The sequence below is a fragment of the Patagioenas fasciata genome, chromosome 3 (assembly GCF_037038585.1).
Source record: "Patagioenas fasciata isolate bPatFas1 chromosome 3, bPatFas1.hap1, whole genome shotgun sequence".
Lineage (NCBI taxonomy): Eukaryota > Metazoa > Chordata > Aves > Columbiformes > Columbidae > Patagioenas > Patagioenas fasciata.
The window spans coordinates 35241684-35262105 of record NC_092522.1 but is presented as its reverse complement, the minus strand read 5'-3'; the positions used below and the strand labels follow the sequence as shown (position 1 = coordinate 35262105).

At 37.6% G+C, this 20422-nt stretch overlaps 1 protein-coding gene across 3 annotated transcripts in view; it reads left to right on the top strand.

Moving 5' to 3' along the window:
- Positions 1 to 20422, top strand: part of BABAM2 (BRISC and BRCA1 A complex member 2) — a 167316-nt gene that overhangs the window by 126014 nt on the left and 20880 nt on the right. For all 3 annotated transcript variants that reach the window (XM_065833292.2, XM_071806110.1, XM_071806109.1), the window contains exons 8-11: positions 4561 to 4660; positions 6637 to 6707; positions 7731 to 7813; positions 18659 to 18812. In XM_065833292.2, coding sequence (XP_065689364.2) covers positions 4561 to 4660; positions 6637 to 6707; positions 7731 to 7813; positions 18659 to 18812 — 408 coding nt within the window. The remainder of the gene's footprint in view (positions 1 to 4560; positions 4661 to 6636; positions 6708 to 7730; positions 7814 to 18658; positions 18813 to 20422) is intronic.

Below are 20422 nucleotides of genomic sequence, written 5' to 3'. Positions count from 1 at the left end.
TAAACACACACACAAAAAAAAAATATATATATATATATATATAAAACAAGAGAGAGCGCAAAATATATGGACAGTAATACATGTGTACAGATGGTTAACTGTAGTACCATAACCTGTGTTAGTACCTGACTTTATAAACTGTGACATTTTATTCTTGCGGGACCCTGCAAGGTGAGGGTAGTCTGAACAAAATTCTCATTTTCCAGACTCAGCTTAAAAGCTCTTCCCAGTATCCAATCTAAATCTCCTCTTGCCCAACTTGAGGCTGTTTCCTCTCGGCCTGTTCTTCTCTAGTGAAGTGATATTTTTAAGGAAGAGGAAATAAAACTGTTTTCTTCCACATAAGTACTCAAGAACAAAACCAGTCACTTCTGTAAACCTGTGAATTAATACTATGCCCCCTTGTTTTTAAGGATCATTTCTTGAGAAGGGCATTTCGCATGCAGACCTGAATAAATAGATCCGTACAGGGGCAGACAAAGGAAGTCACTTGCAATGTAAACATGGTCCAGCTACGCTCTCTGTGCTTGTATTTCCGTGTGCCACAGAACAGAACTGCTATTAGTGCAGGCTGGCCGCTGCTCTTGTTGAGTTCAGTACTCAGTCTGTCACAAAATCCGGTTTAATTCACAGATGATGGATCAGAACCATGTTGTGTCTGATGCTCTGGAAACCCAGGATGACAGAAACTTGCTGCAAATGAGTCCCTGGTCCATCTTAAAATGAGGTGTATGAAGTGTCAAGTAGGTTTGAAGTAACAGTAAGTAAATAAATGCTGAGTCCAACAGATCTTTGTGTTCCAAAGTGTTAATGCAACCTTATCTCATAGATAGGTAGATCTACCATGTATTTATCTTCGTCCAGTACTGGTTGTAATGAAATAGTATCCACTAAGACTGTTCTTTCATGAATTACGATAAATTATAGAAAGCCATAGCAGAATCTCTTAGAATTTTAGCCTTTAAAGAACAGCAGGTTACTGGCAAAAAAATGTGTAGAAATCAGACACAATTAAATTGGTTTGCTGAAACTAGGCTTACTCTGGTAGCTGTCGGGTAGCAATATTACTTAATTTGCCCGTGTTTAAAAGCAAAATAACTTTCTCATCATATCTCTCTGGTTTTTGTTTGTTTGTTCCTGTCATCTTAATACAATGGATGCCACCAAACCTGGTAGTGTGATGTTTTAGTTGGTTTTGTCCATGGGTATAAAAATGTGTTTATTTATGAGTGTATAACAGTGATACCAAAAAAGAAAGCTTGATCAGGAACAGAGGTAACATCTGTCCTCCAAGAATCTTGGATATCTGGAAAGCAGGTCTGACATGCAGGAATCTTCATCTTACACTAGTGGAATCTCTTGGCAAATAGAATTTCCTTGACTATAAAAGGATTTTTGTGGCATTTTTCTTTTTCTTCTTTTTCTTTTGATTAGGCTTTGACGCTCCTCAAAAAGCAGCATTAGATACTGAGCTGCATGCTGAAATCCCTTGCTTTATTTTCTCTATTTTACTTATTTCCTTGCACCTTTTACAGGTCCTTCATGTTTGACTTTGAGTAAGTCACTTTTTTCTTCAGCTGCAGATTTATTACATTTGTTATAGCTTCTTGCTTTTTCTTATTGTGAGATACTGCAAGTGTGTTTCTTTGGTGTGACAGAGGCATAGTACAGCATAGTCAAATCGAACTCTGAGCAACAGATTCCTTACATGTTTAAAAATAAAAGACAAATATCAGTTTCATAACGCAGATGAACCTTAATTGCTGAATGTTCATAGGAAGTTTTGAGATGGTTAGAGGCAAGGTCCTGTGCAAATGCAATGTTGTATTAAAAGATTTAATAAGCAGATTCGCTGACCCAATATAGGGAACAAAGATGCCTGTCCACTCTTAATTTTCCCTTCCCATAATTATTTCTACAGAACATAAATTACATATTGTAGAGCTTTATTCTGTTTTCAGAAGATAATTATACCTGAAATTCCAGCCTTCTTTCTGTGGAGGGACGTCTTTGTCAGAAACCACACCTTGTAGCAGTCTGTTTTTCATTTGAGAAGGGTTAAATTCCCATTTATGTCAACAAGTTTTTATGGATTGACTATTTTCAAAAGATGGATGCAGATAAGATGGGTAGCCCTTATTCACAAATCATAATAATTCAGTCTGGAAGATGCGTTGGAAGCCAGCGGTACAGGAGTAGAAACTTTTTTGCATGTGAAATCTGTTTGAGATTACTCTTAATTTCATGCCTGCTATTGCAACCGAGAGAAGAGCCTGTAATTCCTGTTGTAGTCATCTGAGCATCTCCAGTGATACCTCCATGCTGAGGAGGAACTTGGACTTGGTTGCAAATGGGGCAAAGCAGGATGCAAAATGGTCAGTACCATTTGCTCTGTGTGTGAGATTAGAGGCCTTTATGGATCTATTTACATTAGCATTTAAAGAGGTCAATAAACTGAAAGCCAGGGTCTTAAAGTAAGATTCACAACCCACTTGTAATGTATCAGGAGGGACGAGTCTTTCATTCCGTAACATTAAAGACTCATGGACCCAGTATACTTTCAATTTCCTACGGGCAAACTACTGTTTCAGAAGTGTTCCAATTTAGTAATAATCTAATAGTCATGCTTCACTGCTTTTAACATCCACAAGTAGAAAAAGTATACTCCCATGTGAGTAATTTTAGTCAGGGAATAGCAGCAAGGAAACTGAATTCTGTTTTTAAAAAAAATCCTATTCAGGTCTTACTTCTGCTGGAAAAGTTTGTTTGGGTTTTTTTTTAGCTGTGGAGTACTCAGGGCTGCCTTTTTTTTTTTTTTTTTTTTTTTTACATCGTTGCATATGCAAAATCCAGACCTGCAGAACTGTTCCATGTGGTGAACAGTCTGCTGAACCCAGACTGTTTTGCCTGAGTAGCAGATTTCCATATACCTCGTTATGAGTTTGGGTTTTTTGATTTGTGTAGGCTCTGTTCCTTCAAAGGGGTGTATGGCTGTAGGCCTGTATACTGACCAAAGTGATATCTTATCAGTACTGAGGAAAATACAAGGACAGGTCCTGTTGGAGAATAAAAGCCTTATTTTGCAGAGAACTTTCCTTCCAGCAACTTTTTCATGGAAACAGCACGTAAACAAACAGAAGACCACGAAGTAATGTAGCTTTTGAAGCTCTTTAATTGTACCTAACAAGGTTCTGGATGTTCAGTGAATGATGTAAGCCACAGTGTGTAATGCAAATTCATATCCCTTTTGATCAGTAAAAGACTGTAAGAAATATTTAGGTCAGTGCTGCTAAAAGAAAGTAGCATGGACTCTAGCTGGTCATTGCCGTATACAACCTGATTTAAATAGAAAGTGCCAGATCTTTCCACACCAAAAAAAACATTCTCCTCAGCAACAGCAGGCATGCTTCAGTCTTCTGTCGTATGACAAAGGCAATTGATTAAGGTGCCTAAATACATCTTTGAAGTTATCTTATTTCTGTGGATTCCTACCTTTCAGATTTCCAGTCTCTGCATGGACAGAATTAATATCTTTGTTCATATTGTTTCCTTCTGAGAATGAACAAAATCATAGAATCAGGGAATATAATCACAAAGCAGTGCGGACTGGAGGGAACGTCTGGAATTAGCTGGCCAAGCCCCACCTCAGAGCAGGGCCAGCTGAGATCAGCGTGCTCATGGCAGTTGTTTGGCTGAGCTTTGAGCACCTCCAAGGATGGAGATTCCCCAGCCCCTCTGGGTCTGTCTTCCAGCATTTGATTACTCTCATTGTGAACATGTTTTTCCTAATACATAACCAGAACTTTCTTTGTAACATGTCTGCATTGCCTTTCATCCTATCACTGTGTACTTCAGAGAAGACTGTGGCTCCATCTTCTCTATTTTTTCCACTAGATAACTGAAGGTATCAGTATGCCTTCGATAACAATAGGCCTTCAGCTCCCCTCTTTGAACCACGCCCCTCCCCAATATTTTCTTAATACTGAACAAACACATTTCTTTGAGGATTCCCCCATTACATAGTGTACCTGATAATTGTTCTGGCCCACTGTCCCCTTGATCTAGTAGGTTAACATCAGTGTTGTATTGGGAGACCCAAAAGTGGAGTAGGTGGCACAGCTGACAAGTGCATCTGGCCATCTATTACTCCTCAGTCCAAAGTATTTTGCTTATTCTTAGCTGGTTTGACTGAAGGTGGCTTTTTGAATAATTCAAGACTCAAAGTCCTCTTCTCCCACAATAGCAAGGTATTTTAACTACAGTGCTCTACATCTTATTGATGAGGGTTAGGAAACAGAACAACGAAGAAGCTATTTCATGAGAGAATGCTTTGCATTAGTGATACTCTTGATTAAAATAGTTTAATTACAGTGGGTCATGCTATAACCTGTTTCTATAGATGGTATCACTCAATAGTTTTTATATCGCCACAGCATATAATACACTTCCTTGTCATGTTCCTCTGACTTTAAGCGCAGGGAAAGAGGACAGTGTAGAAATCACTTTCAAATCCCAGGGACTGTACGTGTAATGTACTGTTAAATTAACTTCTATTTCTAGTGCGCTTGGAGGATCATCTGCCCTTCATATCCCAGCCTTTCCTGGTGGAGGTTGTCTTATCGACTATGTACCCCAAGTATGCCAGCTGCTAACAAATAAGGTAAGTTAGGAAAGAGAACTCAATTTTCCTTTCTCTTCTGTGCTGTTCTGTATTGCAGTAACACACTATAGCATTTCCGTAGACATAGTTTTTCTTCTGCCAGGTAAGCCAAGCAAGGTATACTTGAGGTGAACTATACAAGGAGTAACTTATTGATAGGAGGTGAGCATCTGTGCAGGGCACTGAATGTAACAACTCTTTAAGGTAAACAAGTCTGTTTGGGATCAGATCTTGGAGTGGGTTTTTCTTATTGTGACGACTTAAGATTTCAGATAAGATGTTGTTGCATCATACAGCACGGAATTGTAGCGTACTATTATGCTAGTAAATACAGTTGTGTAGTTTGCATATTATTTTTCCAGTTGGAAGTTCTCATACCATAGTCATCGTTGTAGGTTTTGAGTACTTACTCAGTGATTTCCTTCTCAGATGTTTCATCCAAATGAATGGAATCAGCAGTCTATTTGAATGTTTATATAGTAAGAGCTATTTAAGGCTGCTGAAAAGGTTGTATTCCGGTTAGTTTACTGTTTAAACAAAAAAGAGCGAGTATAGTATTTTGAAAGCTTCTCCATTATTTACGTGTAATTTTCTAAAGAAAGCTATGGGGCTAACATCCAGGAATCTGCATATTACAGACCTCCTATTTGTATATTATTTTTACCTTCAATTGTCCAAATGAGGAAAATAATTTTATCTTTTAGAAAAAGTTCTTCAATATGTATTTCTATATTTATATTGGAATCTATCTTTAGAGTTGTTTTTGTTGTGGTTTTCTGTAAAAAATACTTTCTGTTTTTAAAATCTGCAAGTACACAGGACTGTTTTTATCCTTTCTTAAACAAAGTCCCTTAAGCAAACTTATATGTTTTCCTTTTCCCAAAATAATATTTCAGATCCTACACAAAGCCATCAAAATAATCATAGGGGTTTTTTTATAAAATGTAATCTCAATTTATAAATAGAATTTAACTTTAAGGGGTACAAGATAGCTTTCAGCAATGATTGAATCAAGGCTTTTTCACAAAATTTAGCAAAAGTATTTCCCAGCCAAGGAATTCTAATATTATTATAGAAAAAAAAAAATCTTCCTGTTCTTTGTGTTCAGTGGGGAAAAAAAACATTTTTAAGATGTTAATTTTTGTTCTGGAAGGCAAACGGATTTATGTTGGGAATCACATATGGAACCATATTGTAATTACTTGAAGTTACCAGTTGTAAACCAGATGCTCTTGCAACCTGACAGCACACGCGTTGTGTCTGCTACAGGTCAAACCCTGTTCACACTGTGCTGCTAAGTAATCCCATTCAGATCAATAAGAAAACATACACGGTGCAAGGAGAATTTTGCCGTAAGTCTTCCAAGTTTAACATTGTTGGATTCTGTCTGTGCCAGGATGGAAGTCTTTCAAAACCCAGAATGCCTCAGAAATTGATGCTCGCAGTTGAGTAGGTGGCTCCCTGAGTCAGCATGAAACCACTGAGAGAGCTTAGTGTTAAGAAGATTTTGCTGGAGGTGTAGTCTTCAGAAAACACCCAAGATCAGTTGTGAAATATGTATTTTTTTCTTTTATAACCAGAATGTTATTTTGACACTAAACCAACTGTAAGTTTAGGTAATGATGATTTGCCTGTCGCAGCTTCCTGCTCGAACTTCAACAAGCCAAGGTCACGCATTTCTTCACTCTTTGTCTCGTGCAGTTAAACAGGGCTTCAGGACGTTGTGAATGACTAAGTTTCTCTCAGAAGAAAGTGAAGAGATTTCTTTGCAAGATTTTCTGTGTGCAAGATCCACTGTTTGTTCTAAAGACATTTTAGGATTCTTTAGAGAAATCACGCGAGCTAAATGTAGAACTCAGAACTACTACCATGTCAAACATAAAGCTTCCTTAACAAGGAATATATGACAAATCAGGAGCACTGGATTTTTTTATCTTTTTATAGCTCTAGATTTGTTTCTTTCTTTCTTTTTCAAGGTACAGTATGTTATTCAGGGATACCATAAAAGAAGAGAGTATATCGCAGCTTTCCTGAGTCACTTTGGAACGTAAGTTTTCTTTTGATGCATTATTTTCTGTAGCATGGGGGAAAGTGTTGTTTGCTGCACGTGATCTTTGGTTGTGTGACTGCTGTCCACTGGACAAGATGAAATCTGGTTAAATCCTGACTTGAGCCAATACAACAGCAATTGCCTGACCAGCAGCGCTTTACCTTGTTCTGGGGAGGGGTTTTCTTCTTCCGAGTGCTGATGCCAAATGACATGGGTATTTGGGAGCCCTTCAACTCTCAGGTCCATCAGGTGAGGATAGGAAGACAGGTGCACCCAAATTTTATACAGCTGTACATAGGTAACAATAGCTTGAATTGGACATATGAGTAGATAGTCAATGCAAGCGCAATTCTTATTAAAACGAGAGAGTTCCTTTTCTTCTGAGAAAACTACAGTATAGAGATGGCCTGAGTGTGCCTATGATTTTATTTCACTTATGAAGTGGTTCATGGGTCCTGGTACTGCTTGAGACTTTAAGAGAATACCGACTCCTGATAGCTGAAACTTTTAAGCCGTCTGCTGAACAAGTCTTCTGTATTTAATTCTTTGTATGTTCTAGCAGTTTGCTGTTTTAATATACGCTCTTTTGAATTTTCAAATTTAAACTCTTAGCCTGTGCATTTTTAGTTTTACTCTGTCATTTACTACAGAGTCAATATCTTAATCTGAGTAATATACGGAGAATTTATGTATGTACAGTTTTTATCAGTTTAGTAGTGCACATGCATTAGCGGGTCTCCTTTCATTCTAAAGTATATTTATATAAACTGAATGTGGCCTTTTCTTCATGTAAGAAGCAAACTCCAATAGCACAGCATGAATAAGATGATTATGATTAAAAGTTGAGTTTTCATTTAGCAAGAGAATTGTAATTGTTAATAAATAAAGCAAATACTGGAATTTTCTGAATAAAATAAAAAAGCCAGTCCTTTTAATAAAGGATTTACATATTCATCGTTCAGTATTAGAATGAATGGTAGGTAAAAATGGTATTAATTTTTTGGTATTTTTTGTTGACAGTGGTGTGGTGGAATATGATGCAGAAGGCTTCACAAAGCTTACTCTGTTGCTGATGTGGAAAGATTTTTGCTTCCTTGTTCACAGTGAGTAACTCTTTGCCTCAGGCATAAATGTCTATCCTCTTGAAGATACAAGTTCAAAAGGGAAAAAATACAATTACAGGAAACAGTTTAGAAGTTTTATCTATTTTTATCCAGTGCTTAATGTATTTTTGATGTGACCATGACACTTTGAAAACACAGAATCCTGACTGTATTTGGAAAAAGGGAGAGGATCCACATCGGTAATGTACTGCCTGCTTGATAGAACATCAAAGTGTCCTGGGAAGGTTTTCTGGTAATTTGACTAAAGATTAAGGTCACAGTTGTAACTCATCCTTTCAAAAGTGTCAGTAATGGGGACCAATATTATACATAACCTGGTAATACCTAAAATCTTCTGTAATTGTCAGTAATTAGTGCACTGATAGTGTAATAGTAAAGACACTTTAATGTAGGTAAAACATATTAAATGAGAAATAATACCATACTGTCATTAGGAGATAAAATTCCTAGACTGAAACTATGCAGGCAAAACTGTCTAACAGTTTGCTATATCAGGTAGCTAGGTTTACTGTCATTTGAAATTTTTAAACCAGGATTGTATTACTTTCAAAAAGACAGTATTAAATAAATACATAGATATTACTTCGTATAGAAATTAATAAGTGTGGCTTTGTTACTGCCTTATACATGTTAACGTAAGTAACAATTATTATCTTTCCCTATGGTAAGCCGAAATTCACAGGTATCAAAAGTATTTTGGTCTGGGGAAATTCAGTCATTTTACCATATATATTTGATTGTTACACTTGTTGTATTTGTTTAAAATAATTACAGTGCGGTCTGGGCAGCTGCACCATTGATGTTTATAAACGCTGTAGCACTGGAATATTTCAGAGTATGTCATTTTTGATTGTGGGCTAGCTTTTCGTGTGGAAAACTAATGTTTTCTTAATGACACCATAGAAATTTGTCCCAGAGTTTTAAAGCAAGAAGTGAGCATAGCCATTGTTCTGAGAAGTCCTTCACCCTGTGCTGTTCTGGAGATCATAAAAATGGTCTTACTGATCCCTTTCTTTTTATCACCTAGGATTTCCAGACAGTAGTGGCAATAAGAGGTCTAGAAAACTCAAACTTGAAATTTAGAAGCTTCCATCATGTTAGTCTGATTTACGTTGTGGGGGTGGAACTGAATATTTTTTGAAAAATTGTCCTTATTACACCTTTACTTATCTTCAGCTGCAGTTGAGAATTGGTCACTGGGTGATTGTCTTCTATGAGATGATGCTTCTTAATGTACAACTGTCTTGAAGATTTCCTACCTTTCTTAGTCCTGAATATGTTTGATTTAATTTTATCAGTGGTAAAATTCCTGTCAATTTTATTTTTGCTGTGGGATAATACAATTTAATAGATACTGAAACAGTTAAATTTGAGGGGGATCAAAATTCAGATTTCTGTTAAATAACAAAGTAGGTTATACCTGGGTAATATTCACAGTGCTCAGTTTAACTGGCACGAAAGCTACAGTTATAGCTGAATAGTTTATCACTATGTATGTGGCCTTAGAAGTGATACAGTGGCTTAGCTGTGTAAGCTGTTGCATCACCCGCTTGTTGAACAGTCCAGTGCAAAAACATTTATGTTCTATGCACTGAAGGATATTGCAATAAAAGGACCGAAACCTGCACTTCATTTCCTGAGTGAAGTAATGTAGCCTTTCATCTCTGAACCACTGACATAACTATGCATATTATGGTTGAATATTTAGCAAGCATCTAATAAAATGTCTGGGAGAGATAGCTGTAAGTTGAAAACAGTTCTCATTTATATACTTACTATAGTATGTTGAGAAAGTATTCAGAGCAGAATAAATAGGTCAGCATACACAGCAAACACCATAGCAAATCAAATTAAAGGAACCATAGTAAATTTTACTGCCATCTTAATTTTGGTTAAGATTTCGAGTTTAATTAAAATTGTGAGATATATAAACCCTAATGTGAGTTTTATTTCCTTTAAAAGATACATTCAGAGATTTCAAAATAACTTGGGGTTTTTTTTACAACTATCTGTGTTCAAAGTTACATACTTGTTTTGAAACTAGTGAGGAAAACACATTAGAAGTGAAATTAGAATAGTTTTACGGAGTAAACTGAACTAAAAATGAGGGGAGAAATGGGAAAGTAGTTCTAGATTACCAAAGCCCAATAAGCTCAGAACAATTTCACTTGTTAAAAAAAGATGATTTGTGTAATAGTTACAGAATGAAGAGCAAAGTCTACCCACTCTACCTTAAAACACCGGAGAGCTACCTAATTGCAAACTTAATCATTAGATTAATGTGGCTGCTGAAGTTATTACATGAGATCAAAGAGCAGTCAAAGGAACTGTTGCTTTAGTGGTTTAGTTCTAAAAATTGATAAAGTGCCTTTCAAATATATGACAGAAGAAATAAACATTCAGAGAAGTTTGTGCATCCACATGGAAGAGGAAATAGTTAATCAGGCTTAGTGCTTTTGATATTAATACTTCTTATGAGCAGGTCTCAGCATGAAGCTTTGTAAGTAAACTTCAATATACTGCTGATTTTTTTTTCGCTTCTCATTTATAAATCATGTGTGTTTAGTTTTTGGAGAGAGATATTTCTTATTATTCTTGTTCCTGCATACATTCTGTGTATTTATGTCATAGACAAATAGAAACACAAGTTATATTACCTGTGCACAATTAACAATTAAGTAACCTTATTGACATGGCCACAAGAATAAGACTCCAAAACAACCTGTATATAGACTTTTTCAAGATTAATTTTTATCCTACAAGATTTTTAGGTTATCAGCACAAAGTAGATGGACAGAAGTTGGACTGGTTGCAATAGCATGTGAAACACTGCTTGTGCTAGTGGGTGTTTAAGACATCTTGAAAAGGACAGATATTAAACGAAAAAAGGTTTTGTTTCTTTGAACAATATTTCAGGGGATGGAGAATATTGGAAGTTTCCAGCATTTGTATCTTAAGTTTGTATGGGACCTCAGACTTAGGTGAAGTTGATGGGAACATCTGATGCCACTGACCTTGGCTTAGCCAACTATGAGGGCTTTCAGCTTCTGTCTTGGATAATACCAGTGACCCAGGAGGTCCAACGTGCTGGTCATGTAAAAGCTAAGATGTAATTAACAAGCTTTCTTACTATGGGAGTGCCAGATGAAGTAGCTTTTTGTCCACCCTCTTACCCATCTGTGCAGGTATGTGGTTACCTCTGTCAGAGAATAGATCAGAAATAAACAGCATCTCAGCAAGGAGATTTCTACACAAGAGAGAAAAGCAAGCAAAGAGCCAGAGCATTAACTGGGGTGTAGGAGGTTATACCTGTATCAGGCTTTGGACAGACACCTGTGTCTGGCTTCAGGGTTTTTTGGTGGAAGCTGTGTGAGGAGCAGCTTAAGTCACTAGGTTTGTTCAGCTTGGAGAAGAGGAGACTGAGGGGAGACCTCATGGCAGCTACAGCTTCCTCACAAGGGGAGGAGGAGGGTCAGGCGCTGAACTCTTCTCTTTAGTGACCAATGACAGAACCCAAGGGAATGGCAGGAAGATGTGCCGGGGAGGTTTAGGTTGAACATGAGGAAAAGTTTCTTCCCTCAGAGCACTGGAACAGGCTCCCCAGGGAGGTTTCACGGCCCCAAGCCTGACAGTGTTCAAGAAGAGACTGGACAAGCCCTCAGACACATGGTGTGAACTGTGGGGTTGTCCTGTGCAGGGACAGGAGTTGGACTCAATGATCCTTGTGGGTCCCTTCCAACTCAGGGCATTCTATGATTCTATGAAGTCATCAGTGCCAGCTTCTCATGCATTCCTGTTCGGTTATTGCTACCTGCACGTCAGCAGATCAATTTGTGCCAATGCAGTCAACTTAACATGGTTTGAATTGATGGTTTGAATTGCCTGAGCTAGCAGTTGGGGGTTGCTTACATTAACCTCTTTTGGGTCTGGATTAGCACATCTGTCCACAGCCTCAGAAAGTAACTTGGAAAATAAAGACACAAAGAGTTTTTGGTAGCCATGTTTGTCAGATGGAGCTTGGGAGGATGGGCAAAAATAGGGTATTTTGGGAAAGAATTAGTAGCTGAGAAGACAAATTTACACTACTGTGTAAAGAAAGTGCAGTTTATTCCAGTTGTGTTCAGAAAAAGAGGAATGTATGCTCACTTACTGTAAGTAAACACAATTGTGTTGAAGAAGTAATTTGTTCTGTCTGTTCCCTTTCCAAGCAGAATTAACTCATTAGACTTCAGATATTGTTTTAATCATTCTGTAGAGCAATAATAATCTTTATAATTTAGGTAAATATTAATTTTTTCAGGCACCCAGTGTAGTTTAACATGTCACCTTCCCTTTAAAGGAGGTTGCCTCACCTCTGGAAAGTCAGCGGAATGGAGTTAATGAACATTCGTCAGCTCCTTCGTCTACTTCTCCTGCAGCTGTTTAAATAAACAAGTTAGACTTTGTGGTAGTAAATGGCTACCAAGGAGGTTTGGTACAGTCCTAAGTGGAAGCTTTTTCCTGGATGAACGTGCGTTTGATCGCTTAGTGTTTGCTATTTAGGTTTAGGGGAGCTTATGTGAGAAGGCAAACATATTTTCCTTCATCTAAGATTGTATTTGTTGCTGGATTTGAAATAGCTTCTGCTGATTCCTATTTGAAAAATCACATGCCAACCACAATAACTTCACAGTCACAGAGATAATAAAAAAGTTTAAGAAATATTTATCTGAGCAATTTGGAACCCAGAATATGAAACTGTTCCATGTAAACATTCCTGTAAATATTTCAGTAAACCTTTATCTGCCTGTAGTTTTGGCCATACAGCCCTCGCTGCTATGTAGGACCTATAGATCTTGTTAAATGTAAAAGCAAGAAGCAATTAGTGTTTGTTGTTCTGATGTATTTAATGCAGTTGAAATATGCTCAATAACTCCTGTGTGGTAGCAGAGTATGAATAACCATTTGAGTGGGCTTAGTAGATTTAGAGATGTGTTTTTTTCAGTTTTCTGTCATGTAAGACTTGCTCACATACCTTTTGGATGCTGAAAGGAAGGCCTTCAAGAGTAGCTGTTCTTCATCAATATCAGTGCCTGACAGTCATCACAATTAACACTTACAATTCCAGGAAAAAAAAATATTTAGAGGAAATTAAGATTGCATTGGTTCTGTTTCTTCAGGGAAGTTAGTCTTAATTGTGAAAAAGAAGCCTCTTTAAGGGAAGGTATGCAAAAATAAACTTTTATCTGGTCCCAGTCCTTTCCTGCAAAAGGGCCAAGTGTGGAGCTTTTCTGTAATGAGGTGTTTTGGCTTTTATTTTATTCATCTCATTGTTCCTTAGATGAAAATGGGAATTAATGACTCTGTGGAAACTAAGGGAGAAGAGGAAAAAAGAGAGAGCACAACAATGCAAATAACACGTTATAGGAGAATGGAGCAATGTCTGGTAGTGTCAGGAAAGCAGGATATTTCAGCAGACATGTCGACCAAAACAAATACATGTTTTAGGAGTCCAGTATGAGAAGTTCAATACTGATCAAAAAATGTCTGTGAAGATTGTATAGGGGTGTCATTTTGTTCTTAAATGACAAACTGGGGATTAACAAAGCCCCAGTGATGTAAAACTGGCCAGCAGAAGTCAAAAGCTATTCGCATCTAATGCTTGGGAGTAATTTTTTGACTGTTCAGCAAGCAGATAAATGTCTCTCATGAGGCAACTTTTTCATCTGGCTTTTAGTGCTTCTGGTTGGTACTGTTTATTTCTCTGAATCTGGTCTTGAACGTTCCTAAGGACATGTTGTTCTGCCTATAGCAAAATATACCCTGAGCAGGGGGGAATCTCTTCAAAACTTGGAACGTTGTTTTAATCACCACAAAACAAAGCGTTATCTGACAGTTCCTGGGCAAGGAGGAGCGTATCACTGAACTGAAGTCGCTGAAAGCTGCGGGTAGGCTGTAGTGCTGCGGATCAGAAAGTGCCATGGAAAAGTAGCCCAAGTCGCTGGCACACAGTTGTGCACTTAACCAGACGTAGGCAGGGACTAGTCCCAGGACTCAATTGCAACATTTGGAAAATCAGTTAGCCTTCTGATGATCATTTTTCTCCATTGCATATTTTTCTCCTTCATTTCTAAGGGATGCTGCCAACTAGATTTATATTGAAAGCTGATAATTTGTCATTAAGAGTACGTTAAACATTGTGTTCCTTTGATTCCATCCTGGGTATTTACTTGTACGTGAGCTGAATGAGATTTACCATTTTTAGATATTCATAATGGATGCAAGCAAATCTGAAAACAAAGGTTTTCTTTTCCTCTTTTTCTGTTTCCCTGTGTTCATTTTGTAACCTTTTCTCTAGAATGGCAACAGTGTATGGAAAAAATTTCTAAATATTGCCATTGAAGTACTGTGAAATATTTGTATGGGCAGCATGTATTTCTAGCATGGTTTTGTTTTTTCATCTCTCGAAGACATCCCTTTCACATTTCATACCCCGTTGAATAAAACAGTAAGATGGTAAAGATATTACTTGAGTGTAAATAAGACTGTTGAAAGCAACTCTAGTTGTTGACGTAAGCTTAACAAACTAGGTAACCTGTTCCAGATCTCAGTATGGGTGTTCTTTAAGAAAATGAACAATTAAACCTTACTGATTCATTGCAGAGTTTTTTTAGTTATTAATGAATCAGGATTTGGGGTCTAAGATAACTATGTTTTGAATATATGTTTGCATTAGATGCTAAGTTAAGAGAAGTAATTTGTGTGTTACTTCTTGATAGTTTCTTATGTTTCAAAAAGAGAGCAACTTCAACTATTTATAAACTGTAATTAAGTTTCTTTACAACATGACTCATTCTCAACAAGCAAGTCCTTTTTCTTTTGCTTTCTTACGAACTGTGTGGGAAAATTAGGGTTCAATCACTGAAGAGTTTACTCAATGTTTAATTACCCCAAACAGCCCTCTAAGTTCTGCTCGTGGAGAGCTTTCATGAAGACGTGATTTTCCCTGCACTATGGCTTTTTAAAACTTGACTTTTATAAAATGATCTGTAAATTGTAACATAGGAGGAAGCAGTGTTTTACTGTGGTATTGGCTTCTTTCTCCAGTCGGCTTCTTTGAGCTCCATTTATATTAATAGTGCAATACTTAGGAAAGCCGAAGTAAGAAATCATCAGGATTAAATTACTCTTGAGTATGGAACTGAATTAGAAAGCTTTATTTTCCTGAATGAGCTAATTGTTTAAATTTTCCAAAGGAAATGTTTCTAATTCTGTGAGAGAAGGGGTAAATGGGACTTCTTCTGACATAATTTTCATTTTAAATCTGAGTTTGACAGCAAGATTTTTAACTTCATAACCAAATATTACTGCTTAACTGCATGACTTGTATAAGCTTGCTAGTTGAAGTGACTCACGTAGATGAAGTTATTTTTAGGGAGATAATTTGCACTGCTTAGAAGAGAGGAAAAAAGGGAGAGAGTCCTACTAAGAGCTGGATCCCTCATTATAGTTTACAGCGCTGGTGAACCCAGCATCCAAGCAAAAGATGACTAAGCAAGGGGTCTATTGGTACTTTCAGGAATTCACAGACATGAGTCATCAGCTTATTTTCTGCAGACATATCACCAGGGTACTTTGTGAGTCAGCTGTTATTTGGAAATAGTACTTGTGTTCAGCATGAATATGTTTTTGTAGTTCTTGGGTAACTAGCAAGCCAAACCAAAGTGTGCTTTTATAGTTTACCTAGTTCAGGTGTTGATTTACAGAAGCGGTGCCGTTTCTAACTGTGATGCTTTTTTCATGAAAAGTGTAAATGTTGTCTAGGATATAATTATGCTAATGCTTACCTTTGCCACCTTACATATCCCACAAAGGCAGGTCTGATTTTTTATTAATGCACAGATTGAGAGTCAGATTGCATATACGACCATGTAAACAGGAGAATTTTCGTTATCAACCTATGCAACTATGAGCAGAATTTGACCTTTTATCTTGAAAGCACCTTGTTAGCATTGATTACCAATGGTATTTGCTGATTTTTTCATGTACAATAAAACACAACAAATCCAAGCTCTGTGTACACTCCAAGTGCCAGTGGATGGGCATCCACTGCGACGGAAGCGAGTTCTTGCCTTCCCTTCCTACTGCTGAAATAATAGCTGGCTACCTTGAGATGCGTATAATAACACTTTACAACTCAAGGCTATTTCCTGTTTACTGGTCTTTTAGGTGTGGTTGTGTTCCAGAATTAAGGACAGATTTTTTTCCTTGGTCTAGGCTCATCTCACATCTCTGTTAAGGAAACACTCTGGTCAGAAAAATGGGAGTTCAGTGATTTTAGGTGAAAGGTAGTGGTAGAAATCAAAGGCAGGTCAGATTTTCCAAAACTCTGCTTGCAGTTCAGGATGATACAGCTATTGGCCAGATGTGGGATGCACAACTTTAAATCTAATTTTGTTATCTGGTTTAACAGTTTATAATGTAAGTAATTCCTGAAAATTCCTACGCAGGTTTTGATTATTAAAATGAGGAAATGTTTTCTGTTATATTTGGGTCATAGCAGTGCTGGAAAAATATTTTTATAAAAGAAAAGCTGCTCATAATGAATGGAAGCATCTCTGTAGTGATAGCAATGTCTAGATTATCCATTTAAACAGCGTTTCTAGTGCTTCTTAAGTGCACTTAAGTTCTTCTCTTAAGTGCAAACTTTTAGTTTTAGGTGAAAGGAAGAAAACTGCTGCTGCTTGCCTCCATTACGTAGACAGAGGTTTTCAAAGGATGGTTAATGAAAGTCAGAAATTCTCAAGTAAAAAGTTAAATGTGAGGACTGAACTATTACACAAGTATTTTGCTGAAGTTCGTTACTCCTTTCACAGAGTGATAAAATACACGAGTACACAAAGTAGCTTTCCTTTAAAGAACTGGTACTTAAGGAGGAAAAAGATGCACTGGAGAGGCAGAGTTTAAGCACTGAGAGCTGAAGATGTTTCTAATGTTAAAGCAGAGAACCTGTTTCCTTGGTTCACACTCTTTTCCAGGGTGAAGTCCTCCAGCAGCTGCAGCACACGTGTTTCACCCACCCGCATGGGGAAGAGACTGCTCGCGCGCTCAGAAATGGCCTCGATACGCCAATGTTTTTCAGGGTTGTTGTTTAATAATCACGTTACAAAGAGGAATTAGACAGAGCAATCTTTGAGTCCAACCTTTGTCACAGTGGTGACCTGCCCTCAAATTAACAGAACTCTGCCCCTGTTATTAATGCTTAAGTATCTGCTGGAAGCTGCTGCGTGAGCTGAGTCACTCAGACTCTGCAGGTCACCACATGTAGCTCAGACGCCGGGTCCCGAACTGAGGAAACGCTGTTGTCCACGGTGATTAGTTGTATTTTGGGACTGCAGCTGGAGTATCACATTCGGTTCTGGCTACAAACAGTTTTACTCGTAGAGTTTGCAGGGTCATTTAGGGGAAGAGGAGCTATGGGTTGGCTGGTGCTCATCTGAATATTCAGACATGATTAGAAGAACTGAAAAATGAAGAGACTGGCAGGACGATTGCATGGGAGCTAGGAAAAGAAAATTCTTATACCAATATCTGAGTCCATGAGCAGAGGTTTCAAAGGAAGTGCTGAAATCTCTGCTCCTTGAAGTGTGTAAAAGTAGAAAATACAGTGCGTTACAAGGCGTACTGGAGGGGAGAACCTGTTCCAGCTGAGAGTGGGTTTAGTCCTGTAATGTTGCTTTTGCTGTCTTCACATTCTGCTTGTACTGATTTTGCCACCTGCTTTGATTCCTACATCAACTATTACAACCCATTTATTAATTTAGGAGTCTTTGCTTCTCTTGACAAAGGACTGTCAAGTGACAGAGAATACTGAGAATCCAGGCTTCTGTGGACGAGTTATAATCTTATTAATTTATTTCCCTCATTGCTGTAACAATAGGAAGAAAATATTTAAGATTTTTAGGGAGTCACAGTTCCATTGCAGTGTTCTTCCACTGTGCAGAGTTAAAGTATTGTGATTTGGGGGATAAGAAAAGGTTTGGTGATAGGTGCTTTGTAAATGAAGTCTACGCCTTGAAAAGAAATGCACATTCTTCTGTTAAGCTATATAAACCCAGTGATGAAAAAGTCAAAACCCAGTTTCTGACCATATTATTAACTGTTGTAGACTATTTTGTTGTTCTGCCAGACCTAGCCGATCATGAGACAGTGATAACAAAGGGAACTAAGAGGTTCTGATTTTTATTTTTAGTGAGATATTTTGGGTATTAATGACTTTGCAGTGTGTTTTTGGTTTTGTGGGGTTTTTTTTGTCTAGCAGATGACAGCAAGTTGAGATCTTGTCCAACTCATGTGACTGAATCTTTCTACATCCCTTATCAAATCATTTATCCACTTTAGGTCTGAGGCAGCTGTAAAATGAGAATGATAATGCTTTTGATGTCCATAGGGGCACTAAAATGAATTGGCTGAAGCAGATAAGGTATTTTGTAAATTTTTGAAAAGGAAAATTTCACCCTAATGGAAAATAACTGATATTTTTTCTATAACAAAATAATTGTGGTGTAAATGTTATGATTAACATAGAAATACACTAGGTAAACAGGTTTTTTAATTACGTACTTTACAAAAATGTTGTGATAAAGTGTCCCATACAGCAATATGTTGGAATCATTACTTATAAGAAACACAGAGGTATATTTTAGAAGTAATCATCAATTTTTCCTTTTCTGTCATGTTTCAGTAGAAATGAATGATATCTTCCTGTTTTTAAAAAAAAAAAAAAAGGCAATGGTATGTTTTTGACTCTTTTTCTTTCTTTTTTTTTTTTTGTTTTAATTTCAGTTGACCTACCCCTGTATTTTCCTCGAGACCAACCAACCCTAACATTTCAGTCCGTCTACCACTTCACTAACAGTGGCCAGCTCTACTCCCAGGCCCAGAAGAATTACCCATACAGCCCCCGTTGGGATGGCAACGAAATGGCCAAGAGAGCCAAGTAAGTCAGATTGCTTTTTCCTACGAAATATTCCATTTGTTACTCGATCATCTGTCGGTACAAATTTCATGGATGTAACTGTGCGTTTCCAGCGTTATAAAAGCTGAACCTGTTTTCATTCTTATACAGTCTTTGCGTTCCCGTATATGAATACAGACAGATACTTAATTACTCATGCTCATTACATGAGTGCCAGAGGGCTGATCAAAAGAAGGCTGTGTCTGCCAGGCGCTGTACGGGCACAGAGTGGTGATAATCTCTGCTCCAAGGAGCTTCCAATCTGAGCAGACAGGACAGCCCCCAGCCAGAGCCATCTGCGTGGGAGCAGTCAGGCAAGGTAACACCATGGTTCTGTGCAGGGAGGACCCTGGAGGGAAGCACTTCAGAACTTCAGAAAGTTACCTGAAAGTCTGAATGTCCTTTTTTTTGTTTTTTACTGCTTTTTCTGTTGGCTTGAAACAGAGAACCTCAAGCTGTTTCATCTGCAGTCTTTCTGCAAGCCCTCGGTACAGAATGGAGAGACACCTCTTCAGCCCGAGCATCCCCTCCAGTTCAAGAGGACAGGACAGCCTCCCCAGAGTGGTTCTGTTGCAAGGGCAAGCTGCCAGGGACAGTGGTGCCCCTTTGCTATGATATTATCCCCATCTTCTAATGAAGGAAAACAGATTCTACCTGAATGGAGCAATATGGGCAACGGCCTCGCTGCCACATTTTGATTTTGTAAAGTGTAAAAATGTTACAACAGCAACAGATTTAAGCAGGCTGATTATCGGTTGTTCAGCACATAAAGGCATCAAACTGCATAAATAATAAGGCATATTGGAATGAATGTTTTGAATGACAATCAGAAGATTAAATTGAATTAGCAAAGATGCGTAAATAAGAGCCGAATGAAAATAGTTCAAGCTGAGTAAATCAAATGAATGGCATGGTCAAAGACTGATTGTAATTTGGAAAGGATGGAAGCAAACAACAATTGACTGAAGTGTTTACAGATTTTGAAATAATTCAAATTTTATGGAGACCATCAAGTAATATTTGATTTTGGATTTTGATGCATTGTAATATAAATTTTTTGCTAATATTTGGTTTTACTACCATGCTGTCTAGGAGAGCCATTTCTTGATCAAATATGATTTTTTTTAATGGACTTGTTTCTTTTCTCTAGCAGAATAGTATAAGTATTTAGTTTAAAAAAAAAGAAACAATAACTGGAAACATTACTGTGGCTTTTTTATGACCATACTACAAAATGCATTTCTTTGCAGCTGGAAGCTTACAAGTACCTATGTGCTGTCTGCTAAGTGCATTCATTTTTGAGTGGGTGTATACAAATGGACCTCTCTGCTCTGCACTTGAAATTTAGAAGTACTATAACAGTTCTTTCAAAAAGCACTAAATGCGTACACTTACTATCACACGTACTTTTTGTGAGGTTATTCATTCTTATGTTTGAACCTTTGCATTTAAATTTTACACTGGATACGTAATATGAGAAAGATGATGAGAAGCGGGGGAAGAAAATATGCTGCGATGTCTGAAATAACTATCGTTGAGCTGCAAAGAGGCAGAAGCTGCTCTAGTTAAAAGCGCTTTGCTTGCAGGAACAA